Here is a 12,757-nt window from a genome sequence, read left to right on the forward strand (position 1 = left end):
AATGCCATTGCCGAGGACGTAATTGTAATGAAATAAACGAATACGAATGAGAATGACAAACATAGTTCTTCGCTTCTGTATATTTCAACTGTGCCACTCACTGGTAGGCGAACAATTGTCAGTAAGTCATACGGGCTATTTATTACAAGGCAAACGAAATATGAGGAGAGCACCTAATCAGTCATGGGAGATTCAACAAAAAAGATTCATCTATAACTTTGAAACAATTATTGATGTGTGCAGGCTGTTTCAGCAGCGTCATGTCGAAAAGCATTCTTCCTGCTAGAACACCTCATATGGCACAAAAACGCGATCAATAATGTATTTCACTTTATTCTCTCAGAATTCCAGTTGACGTCCACCAGTTTGTTTTTCAGTACATCCCAAGACAGATTTGCTCCCATAAATGACGGATGCGTCTACCGCTTTCACTCGATGTTATAGTAGGCGTGCAAAGAGTTCACACAGGCCATCGCTACCTCGTAACAGAAGGCATACTGTTCCTGAAAAAAAATCACAAGAGAGAAGTTAGAAGAGCCACTATTGCTTGGCAGACTAGTAGAACCTTATTTTCTTCATTCAAAGTAGCTTAATTTTCCGTGACTTGGAGAGGTGGGGACGACTAAGTTTGATGAAGAACGATTCACCTCCTATATTCCTTTCTTTTCAAAAGTATTTTTAAAACAGCCAAGAGCACCATTCGGTTTGGAAGACGGAATGCCTAAAATATGGTTAGTTCGGAATAAAACAATTGTGGCAATGCGACGTGCAAGTTGGCTGTTTGACCTAGGTTGAAATATAAGTATTGTACGGACGTTTTAGAAAATTTATAGCTTGAAATAAAAAAATGTCCTTTTTTGTTTTAAGCATGACGAAGTGCTGGGACCGAATTCATGGGAAAATCAGGGAGCACAATTTTTTTTTCATGTGCAACCGACAAAACCCTTTATTTGATTGTTTTGCAGAAGGAATTTAACATAAGTGCGTGCATTGGAGACCCAAATCTGAATTAGCTATAGGTGCTGCAAACTGATATTGTGTGTCTGCACGATTGCAAGAAGGTTCGCTTAGTGTCTCTCTTACCGAGTCGACGATGAACTCGGGACGACTCGCACGCACGTGCTGAACGGCTCGGAACACGTCCAGGTGTTGCTCCAGTTTGAGCTGATCGCAGATTGTCGCCGAAACACAGTACAGTCCAGAATTTCGGCATCCGTCACTGCAACACAGGGTTGTGAAATATAACAGACTTTCCCAACCACATTATCTATAAGGACCACTGAGAACTTCTCAACCGAAACATGACTGCATACAAACCGCCTGCCAGCGATTGTTCCTTTGGAAAATGATGGTAACAAATTTTAAACCCCAATTCCTTGTCCCCATTGCAAATCAACCAGTTACGTGGCGCTCCTGTCGTGCACGTACAGAGTGATGGGAGGTGCGTTGCAGCAGTTGTGTTGAGACATTTCTTGCGAGCCACACGAGACACTATGCATGCTGTAAAATATTTGCTATAGTTTTCTGCAAAAAAGTCGTCAGTGCCTTCAATTCGAAGCCATCAGATATCTCAGTGGGTCGTAAAACCTGATTCTCCGTGTTGAGGAGATGGTTTCCGAAACGTCAGACGGCAAAAAGAACCAAATATGTCAAAAATGCAAGGAATGACGCATCCTAGGCAGGTTCCTCCAACCACAGTAAAGTAATTGAGATTGACCGATTGCATAATTGAGTAAACGCTTTTGGTGAAAATAAAGGATATATGTTATTAAACAGATAAAAAACTCAAGAATAAACACCATAGATTTAATGAAAAATGCAATTGAGGCTTATGGTATGGCCACCCGCCGTGACCCACTCTTCCGAGTGGAGAAAACCTACGCCCTTGAGTATTTTGGGGCCTTGTTCAGCAAGTCTAGATGGTGAGAAGGGCCTGAAAAGTGGACACAAGTCTCCTAAATCTCAACACTTGAGTTGAGAATAGAGGAAAATTATAGAGTTTGGTTGCACTGCCCTAGGTTTCTCACTGAACATACAGGTTGCTGGCTGGAGGGTAAGTTACATGCCATGTCATAACACAGCAGCAGCCTCAAGCCAATCTTCCTAAGAACTAATATTTACAAGAACTATTTTTGCCGGAAATCAATAACGGCTTGCAACTTGTTGCCGCGAAACTCAACTCTCCTTTCTGTCCCAACGTAAAGTGCTCTTTGGTCCTGACTTCCGCAATACTTCTTTCATGTAACAAGATATTGCGTGCCTCAGCTTGCGGTGCTTTGAATTTGCGTTGTGTGGCACTGTGTCTACTCTGCCCTGTGAAAGTGCGTAAAATTTGATCGTAATTGATGTGTTGTTCTTGCCTTAGTAAAATGTTGCTGTACCTGTTTTGTTTAGCTTTGTTTTATCTTCGAATGTGCTGTGCTTTTCCTGCTTGGAAGTAAAATGGGTGGCAGTAAATAAATAAATAAATAAAAATAAATAAATAAATAAATAAATAAATAAATAAATAAATAAATAAATAAATAAATAAAACTTCATTAACATCAGGATTACGACTCGGCCTGAGGGGGCGGGCGGGCAGGTTGGTGTCCAATAAGTCTGGGAAAGTTTACATTCTCATCTGGACACCAGCGGCGAGAGCAAAGTCCCACAAGGCGACAAACACCTGCTTGGCTGTGGCTGCGGGTAGATACAGCCAGTCCTTCAAACACGTAACGCTGCTGGGTTTGCAAGAGGCGTGCTCCGCATGAGCCCTGGACATGGCCAAAGAAGGCCATCATTGGTGGGTGTGGCTCCTGCACAGAACGTCACGCAGGTAGATGGTGTCATGGCCGGCGGGGGCGAAGTGCTTGCGGGTGTGTGGGGCAGAACCGGTGGCCGCCCTTTCTTAGGTTTGTAAGAGCGCCAGTTGAAATCGCAGTCCTCAGTAAGCGCCGCCCTAGCACGAGCCTTGTGGATCAGAACATTAAGGCCACGTGGCAGTCCTGGAGGTAAGGGGTAGTCATTGGTAGGGTTGTGCTGCGGAGTCGAGCTCTAGCACATTTCTGTTACGTGGCCCGGGCTTCAAAGGGGTCTAACTTGGGGTCGTGATGAGGCAAAACTGGGTGGGAGCGGGTGCAAGTAACATCGCTGGCCAGGCCACGCGCGGCCTCTTTGAATGGTTAACGCAGTGCCCTGGCACCCCGTCTACCCAAATTTGTATTCCTTTTGTACGATGTAGCCTAAGGGCAAACATCTTGATGGAAGCACAGATAGAATTCGGATAAGGCCTCCCCAGTAGTGGGCGCAATTCCTCCTGGCTCGCTGTGAAGATAGTTGCATGAGGCTGGTTGGTAGGGTAGTAAGAAATTTCGAGTATTCGGACCTCGAGTAATATCGCTTCGAGTTGGAGGCCGGTAGACGAAGGCGCTGTTTAGTATTCTTGTTTACAGGTGGCATGAAGTGTCGAGTGAATGCCCGCTAATCCGGCAGTTGTCGTGGTTGAGTCCTAGGTGGCATCGGTAGAAACAGCGCTTTGCGCAAACCGCTCTGGGATTTGAGCTGCGCGTCTGTGTCCTTTATTATAGCGAAGCGTAGGGCCGGTGACTGGAAGTGGCTGTGGGTTAACGACGAAGCGGCAAAGGAATTGGATAAGCGAAAGTAGCGCCCGGCCGGCGAGAGAATAAATCAAGAGAATAAATAAATAATAAAAAATAAATAGATAAATTATAGATAAATGAACCGATGAAAAATAAGTAATTAAATATATAGATGAAGCGTTACGAGAGTACACGCTACGTACAGGTAATCGAAAATCGTTGCTCCAGCTATTCTAAAACAGGGACTAAACTAAAATGTTCAGTGTTCTGTAGGGTAGTGTGGAAGTACAGCTATACCTTGTTAACTCGAGTTTTTAAAATTAAGGACACATCTTTAGATAAAGGATGTTTAGAGTTAACAAATATGCCGGAAATTTGGGATGAAGAGAAGGGTCGGAGCTGGCAACAAACAGTGCGCTGCACAGAGGAGCTTTTAAATAAAAGGCAGAATAATTGGCAGGCATGAATGAATAAATGAAACTTTATTGACACTAGGATAACGACTCGGCCTATTAGCAGGAAAAACGATTTTTTTTATTTGGAAGAACTGCGTGATGCTTCCGGTTTTGCGTGCAGATTTATTGTCAGATAACAGTTCTTTGGGCGCTCAGCGAATGGCATCAATCTTTTTTGCGACCGTTACATTCGGCCTTCTATCCTGACATGTTGCTTGCTTGAAACGTTTGATACAAAACCGGCGGAGTGGTGGGGCGTCAAAATGTGCGCGTCAGGACTATGATCGGCGCATAGTGGGAGCTACGTGCGGCGCCCAAACATAACTGTTTGTAGTGGACTTCGCTTAGTGTCGCTTCTGTCAACATTTCGAGATATTCGTGGTTCCTGTAAGATCATTTCGCTTTAAAGGGAGAATATACATAACACCTCTGGGAGTTGACTAAACGGCGAGGAAGTTTTGGTCTTGACCCAGGCAGGAGACTTCGCAGCCGGGTAACGGGCGGGGGGCCTCTAACCCTGGTGGCGACAGCGAGGACGACACTGGCCAAGTCTGAAGTCTTAACTTAAACTTCAATCGCAGGCACAATAAATGTGTTTTCCAAGCCAATTGGTCTTTACCGGTACTTCTAGATATGGAAGTTCAAGTTAACGGGACATTAGAGTATATCTACGTCTACAGAGAGAAGCACACGACTGACTGACTGACTGACTGACTGACTGACTGACTGACTGACTGACTAACTAACTGACTGACTGAATGACTGCTAAACATAAAGATTTGAAATTTCAGGAGTACATTTGTGTCATGATGTAGAGGCTCAGTAAGAGGGGAATTTCCAAAACCGGACTTGTAAGCAGAAAAAAAGCGGAGTTTGCGTTTAGTAAAGCCGCAATTACCTCACTCACAAGTTCATATATCGAAGTGCTTTTTGCTTATATGTGTAGCCCTTACAAATGTCTAAAAAGTAGTTTTACGTTTTTTCTCTAATCAAAACTTTCGCCCCGATTCTGAATTTGGGAACCAATGGCTTAAGTCAAACATCATGAAATATGTATTTTACTGATTGATATATCATATTACTGTTTCCTAATAAGTGTTATAATATATTACGCAACAATTTTAAAACGTTGGCCGTGAAACTGCGGTAAAAGGGCTAAAAGAGTATTTCACATGACATGGCTAATGAACCAAAATGCCCAAAAGGTGATATCAAAGGACCAAAAAGAGCCAAAAAGGTGATATCAAGAATTAGTCAAACTGCTCAGTCAAACGCTTCAAATTTTATGAGCACATTGTCACAGCTTACGAGCTGAATACTGCTGAAATGTCTTAAATTTCACCTAAAGAGAGTGAAGAGCACCGAAGTAGTTTTTCAAATGTTTATTTGTTATCTGAGACTGGTTCACCTATTGAACTGTTTTTTTATAAAATTAACTTACACAGGTGTCTTAACACTGTTCAAGAAATGTTCTTATAACACCCATGGTATAGGGTCAATCGCGACTTTCAAAAAAGTAGGTGTTTCAACGAATTACTGAATAACCAAAGACGTTCCTTTGTCCAATTTGTTTTTGCTTGGAAATGCTACCAATACAGTTGTCCAAAAACACATTTCAGGATTTTCTTCTAACACGAGTGTAATGACGCCAGCGGGATTTTTACACTTACACGGGTATGAACGTGGAATTCCGCTGAAATTTCCCGCATTTGCATAAATATTGCCATCTGTTGAGAGTTTCTAAAACCACGCGCCTCCCCACACGAGCGCATATTATTGATCATAAATCTACAACAGATGACTACCATTCATACCTGCCGAGAAAAAACTTCCATTGGGTAAGTAGTCGTTTGAGATCCCCATCTTGGCACAATATGATTCGGGAGAGTTCCAAGAAAACACGAGTAATAGACTTTATTCATCATGACACGCCTCCTTCAGTGGTGATTGTATATAGAGCAGGCAGGACTTCCTAATTGTGTAAGACTTGATGGTTAACTACCTACTTATAGCAAGAAATAACTGAGCAGGGGTTATGCTCATTATTGTCATGCTCATTAGCTCATTAGTGTCAAGCTCATTAGGTGTTATTCTAATTAGTTCTCATTGCAGTTTGTCCCCCAAGTTACATAGGAAAGCAATGTCATCAGCAAATCTGCGGTTACTGAGGTATTCTTGGTTACCCCTTATTACCTGTTCACAATCCACCGTTCTGAATACTTCTTGTAAACATGCTGTGAATAACATTGGAGAGATTGTGTCTACTTGTCTGACGCCCTTCCTTACAGGTAATTTACTGCTCTCTTAATGGAGGGTGACGGTAGCTGTGGACCCATTGTGGATATCCTCTAGTATTCACCTACCCCCTGGTTCCGTAGTCCCTGAATGACTGCAGACAGTACGACAAAGTCAAATGATTTCTCATATTCCATGAACGCTATACGTAGGGGTTCAGTATACTCAGCGCACTTCTTTATCACCTGATTGATGGTGTGAATATGGTCCATTGTTGACTAGCTTATACGGACCCCAACTCGTTCTTTAGGTTGAGTGAAATCTAAGGTTGCAGAAATTCTGTTAGCGATTTCCTTGGTAAATACCTTGTAGACGGCTGACAGTAAGTTTATTGGCCTGTTATTTTTCAAGTCCACCATGTCAACTTTTTTATGGATTAGGATGGTGTTCGCGTTCTTCCAAGATTCTGGTACACTTGCGGTCACAAGGCATTGCCTATACAGGTTTCCCAGTTTTTCAAGTACAATTTCTCCGCCTTCGTTCAAGAGGTCTGCTGTTATCTGATCCTCACCAGGTGCTTTGCCCCCTTTCATTTCTTTCAAAGCCTTCCTTACTTATTCGGTCGTTACTGGTGGGACGTCTATCTCCTTTGAACTACTGTCTCGTTCGGCATTATCCTGCATGTCCCGGCTACTGTACAGATCCCTATAGAACTCCTCGGCCACTGTGACTATTTTATCTCTATTTGTGATGACATTGCCTTGCTTATCCTTAAGTGCATACATCTGATTTTTCCCCACGCCAAGACGTCTCTTCACTGCTTTCAGGCTACCTCCGTTCTTTACAGCGTATTTGATCCTCTCCATATTATACGTCCGTATGTCAGCTGTCTTACGCCTATTGATTAACTTCGAAAGCTCCGCTACTTCTATTCTGCCAGCTGAGGTAGAGATTGTCATGGTTTGCCGTTTCCTAATTAGATCTTTCTTCTCCTGTGGAAGTTTGCCAGTATCCTGTCTAGCCATAGTGCCCCCGACTTTTACTGCACACTCCGTGATTATACGTGTAAGGTTGTCGCTGGCTTCCTGCGTCGTAAGCTCGGCTTCCTCGTTAAGAGCTGAATATCGGTTCTGCAGCGCGATCCTGAATTCTTCTACTTTACGTCTTACTGTTAGCTCATTTATCGGCTTCTTTCGTACTAGCTTGTTGCGGTCCCTCCTCAGATCTAGCCTAATTCGAGATCTTACCATACGGTGGACACTACACCGTACCCTTCCGAGAACTTTCACTTCATTCACGACGCCAGGGTTATCGCGTAATATGAAATCTATTTCCATTTTATGCTCCCCATTCGGGCTCCTCCGCGTCCACTTCCGGCTTTCCCGTTTGCTTTCTCGTGATGGTGTTGATTTGATTAACAGAGCAAAGCAAGTGCTTATGACGACGTGACCACGGGCGGAGTTTTCACAGCTAATTTAGGGGCCTTCCAGGAAATATGCATGCAACCTACTAGGAAGCCCACCATTGGCAAGTATCGCCCGGGCTTTGTACAGGTTGGATAATGTTGCTAATGCGATCACCAGCTGCCCGGCTGTTTTAATGCAGTTTCTTTGTGCCGTTGCGTGAAGAGATCTTGGTCCTGACCGTAGATGACGCTGACGGCACGTGCTGATCACCAGCGGCATAGGGAAACGCCCGCATATTCTGGATGTAGGATTTAATGCCTACCTAGGGGGACGGGGTGGTTGATGCTTGATTGGCGGTGGGCTTCCTAGTAGGTTGCATGCATATTTCCTGGAATAAATCCTGTCAGATTCACCCCAGGAAATATGTCTTCATTGTAGAATCGACAGGTAGAATCGATAGCTCCAGGCAAACGCACGTACAAATATTAGAAATACTTCTTAAGCGACCGCACGGCCGTTCTACAAATTAACGACATTGTAGCGGACACCACGCTCCTTTCTTGGATCGGTAGCCCTCAAGGGGATATAGTCTCCCTGCGGGTTTTTAACGTAGCCTTGCTCAATTTCCGTCTGCAGCTATCAGGGATTCCTCATCTTAGGCATACTATTTATGCTGACAAAATAAACCTTTCGACATCGGCAGTCAGCGACGCACAAACTGAAGATGTTCTACAAAAGGGGCTGGCATAGTCATTGCAGAAGCCACGACGAGAGGACTTGAATGTACCAAAAAAGACCGAACTTCTCGTAGGTCAAGCAAAACGAACTGCTGAGTACACCACACCAACAGAAAATTATATTATACGTTATATGCAGACGCTCTAGGTACATATATCCCGAAGCGTATGCAGTGACGGCCATATATGACCCCATGGCACAACACATCGATTCCCTCACCCTACGTACGCGCCATGTGGCCTTAGCAGAAGAGGCGGCCATAGCGCTGGCTATACCGCATCGGCCGACCCCGGAAATTTTAATTTCTGATTTGCGGACAGGCATTTGCGGACAGCCCAGGCGTGTAAAAGTTATACGTCAGCTGCGGGATTTTGTCTGGTAAAGTGATTTAGGTAGTGTATTATAAGGCTGTTTTCAAGAAAATCGAAGGTCCTATTTCTGAAATTTGCTATATAGTCGGTGGGTGTTCAGCTGTAACACTTATTCTACTTAGTTATGTCGACAGTAGCAATCTTCTGCTTGTGCGGCACCTGATGAGAGGTTTGGAATGGAATCATATACCAAACTCTTCATAATATTTCATCTAGGCGTGCCCATTTGGCATTCCTAGGGTGAAATCGGCGAAAGTTGTTTCTCTCCACGCATTGTTGCAGTTTCTTGAAGGTTATTTGGAGGGGTTTCACAGGGGCGTTAATTGAGTAAAGCGAAAATTGGCCGAATTTTGCTCTTGAAAAAATTGAAATCGTATGCATCTGGAATTACACAACGCCATGTTGGCTCTGTTTGACCTAAGATTAAGCTAAAGCCATTTCATCAACAGAAAAAAACTAAGAACTTGTAAGTACGCGGCACAAGACCTAGCACAAAAGACGTCGTCCATGTTAAAATAAAGTGAGCGATGTGTATGACCACTTGTACTGTGCACGTGTGCTGAGTTCGCTTCCCTGTAACCACTGCTTTGTTTTTATGGAATCTATGAACCAACTCGCCCTGAAAAGCCTATCACGTACGCTGAGAGATTTCGCGACATAAATACGATCAGAATTCGAACAAAATAGTACTTGTACTACTAAATCTAGTACTGCCGAAAAGGCAGACTGCTTAAGTTATTATAAAAGTGCCGGTGGAATCAGACCTAGGATTCACTGGTCTACATGCGTGCGCCTTTTCCGAATAACCCAGGTAAAATGAAGTAGCGACAGGAGTTTGTGCACTTACAGACACTGAACTACGACAGGTGTTTCTTCCGCCTGCGTCTGCCAGCGCTCCACGTGGTCCAAGATCTCCAAGATAAGTTTCCCTGAGCTGGATGCAAACCGATGCCTCGGCCAGCACTCGGAGTGAAACTGCTTTAGCATACGTTGTGGTCCCTGGAAGAATAACAAAAGGTCCCGTGTATCGTACATTTATAAAGACGTCCCGTGCCGTGCCTTAAAAAAATCCGAACCCGAAAATTACAATCTCTTCAACATACTGCCGTTCCAAATTGTGTTTGCTGAAACAGCAAAAACTGAGACGCCATTGCACTGTTAACGTTAATGACTAGGCAAAGAATTTAGCAGACAACATACAGGGCACAAAGATCTTACAAGAAAGATACAAGTGAATTTTCTTGTGCTGACATGTGCCCACTTTTTTTCCTATCCAAATTTCCGAAACCATCACCTTTTAAGAACACTCAGACGTCTTCACTGTTCTAGCTTGAAGGTGATACTGATGCCACGACGCCTTTTATGGCGTTGACCTAATATAAAAATCTTTCCTTAAATATAAAATTCTACAACACAGAGTTGTCGCACTACATGAACTGTAATATTGCAAAAATGTCCACCATTATTCACGGGTGTACAAAACAACCATCTGGTGTTAAACCACCTCCGTTAGCAACTTTACAAATCACAGCTAAAACAATGAAAGGTAGGAAAGATGACGGTATAATTGAGGAAGATTACCTCTTACTCACGGACTGCGGGCTAGAAAATACCAAGGGATTTCTGACGCCCATCCCTTCCTACACCACAAATTCTGGATAGACGCGAGTTTCGGTAATTTACATAACTCATGAAGTTTCTGAGCGGTACCAAACAATTGCTCACTAGCCTAAACAGGCTTACCTCCAACAGTGAGCTTTGGTTGCTTGTTTGGAATACGTTACTGAATGATGCGCAGTTTTTTTAACTGCTCCTAAGTATTGTCAGTGTTTGCTGTGGAAAACGTGGTAGAAAAAGGGCCATAAACACGAAATACAATTTTTGGTTTATCAAAGAGCGCTTCGACCGAGTACTAGTGGCAATAGGTTCATCTCACAGTTCCAAAATATATTTGGTGGCCAAAATATTGGCGCAGCTTGTCCTACTCTTGCAATGCTGGAGAAACAGCAGAGTTCGGCTCGTCGTAGCTCCTCCCCACACTGATAGCGGGTAGAGGAGACAGGAATCAGCCGGAACGCAGCAGTGTGAAGTCGATTTGAACCGCTATGTAAACACAATATGTATTTACAGCGTTCTATTCAATACAGCCGTCGTCACATATTTTACCGTCGTCGTGCCAAGGAGTAGCCGCTTAGGGCAAATCCTCTTTATCGCGTCCTCGTGTGAGCAGACCTCGACTTTTTTGTGAGCTGGTTAAGTTGCATTCTCCGTATGCGGCTTATGAAGGGATGGAGAGGTAGATTCATCGTCATCGCGTCGGGCGCGGCGGCCCCATGTCGCGCGGGTCACTTGGCGGCGACGACGACGAAGAAGAGATCCTCACTGGGCGTAAGCCAACCCGCAAGCACCACTCCGGGCGCTCCTTACGACGCGCACGCTCACACGAGCTGGGTATTTTTGCTGAAGATAATGCGAGAACGTCCCCCAGTGCATTCAGCCAGTTTTAGATGCGACGCTCAGAGCATCTCTTGTCGGCGGCCCTGTCCTTCCTGCGTGCGTCCGTTGTTGTCCGCGTGCGTCCGTTGTTGTCCGCAGCCAGTCTCCCGCTCTCCTCTCCGATAGCGAACACCCTCTCGAGAGGGGCATTGGATTGGATGCGATTGCATTGGCTTGGCTTGGCTTGGCTTGGCTTCACTTGGATTGGTTCGGATTTGGATTGGATTGGATTAAAGTGGATTGTGTTGGATTGTGTTGCGTCATAGCCGCGGCAGACGCACTGGCGCCGGCGCTTGCCCAGGTGAGAGCGTGTGCGGCCCAGCGCGCTCTCACTCCGCCGGTGGGCGGCGCTGCGCGCGGTGCTGCGCATGTGCAGTACCCTCTCTCTCCGCGGTCTCCTCTCCTTCGGGCCCGCTGCGCACATAACCGGTGTGCCGCTCTCCGGCGGCCTTTCGGTCGACAGTTGCTCTCCGCTTGCGCTTGAACCCCCCTCAGCGTCGCATCACACCAGGGTTCCCGCGAGGGGAGGTGGGCGTAATTTTTTTCTAGTATTTTCTTTACGAACTCCAGCAGACCAAGCCCTAGCTTATACAGCTCATCTGTTTAAACGACAGTTGAAACCTGGCGCCTCCTCAGCCACTTTTAGGCCAGGTCATTTCGAAGTTACATGATTTAGTTTTGCCCGATTGGTTGCGGTTGAATAACACTCCTAGTAATCAACATCAGGATAAATTGGTAGTGTTGCCACTAGTGTCATAATCGCTTATTCGTAACGCTTTGGTGCTAATGTGCACTGAACCAACTGAAATCTGAGGTATAAGTTTTCTTTTCAATTGTGTCACTGCTGACCTCATGCCGCGTAAAATGTACATGCTCTTTTAATTTTTGTTGCGTTTGTTAAGATCAATACAACAAAAGTTGCTGCAGCAATGGAGTGCAGTTTCAAAAGAACAGTTTTAAATGCAGAGAATTTCTTTAACTTACGATGTCACCCGTTCTAGTTGTCCATCGTAGTCCGCACCCCTCCCCCTACACTATATGAAAAAAAATACTTACGGGCACCTGGTTTCGATCAAACGACGCTGCGGGCGGAACGCAAGGTACATGGTGCTCTACCCACTGCGCCACAAAGCCGACACAGAATGGAGGGCTAACGAACGCGCCTTATATCCTTGACTCATTCAAACTACGTTAAGAAGCTGCTGATACAACGCATTCACTACCTGTGGGCGGAACGTGAGGTACATGGTGCTCTTCCCACTGCGCCACAATAATCATACCCACCTGCTAATAAATGATGTCACGTGACCACGTAATTACGTCTCCTCATTTAATTACAATACAAAAACCAACAGCAACAAGTGCAGCAACATTAACGTAATGCAAACTACTTAACGTCGTGCGCCCCCGGAAATGCTCTGCATTTGATCGTGCCCCTCGCGAGGGGGATGTTTGGAAGTTGAGAATTTTTCGTCTTA

At 44.8% G+C, this 12,757-nt stretch overlaps 1 protein-coding gene across 1 annotated transcript in view; it reads right to left on the reverse strand.

Moving 5' to 3' along the window:
• Positions 1-313: 313 nt before the first annotated feature.
• LOC144173439 (receptor-type tyrosine-protein phosphatase T-like) overlaps positions 314-12,757 on the reverse strand; it is a 60,616-nt gene continuing 48,172 nt past the window's right edge. The window contains exons 16-18 of the mRNA XM_077701865.1: positions 9,631-9,782; positions 1,084-1,219; positions 314-503 (exon numbers count right to left, since the gene is read on the reverse strand). Coding sequence (XP_077557991.1) covers positions 429-503; positions 1,084-1,219; positions 9,631-9,782 — 363 coding nt within the window. The 3' untranslated portion in view covers positions 314-428. The remainder of the gene's footprint in view (positions 504-1,083; positions 1,220-9,630; positions 9,783-12,757) is intronic.

Source organism: Haemaphysalis longicornis, unplaced genomic scaffold, assembly GCF_048455015.1.
Source record: "Haemaphysalis longicornis isolate Haplotype H1 unplaced genomic scaffold, Haemaphysalis longicornis Haplotype H1 scaffold_3, whole genome shotgun sequence".
Classification (NCBI taxonomy): Eukaryota; Metazoa; Arthropoda; class Arachnida; order Ixodida; family Ixodidae; genus Haemaphysalis; species Haemaphysalis longicornis.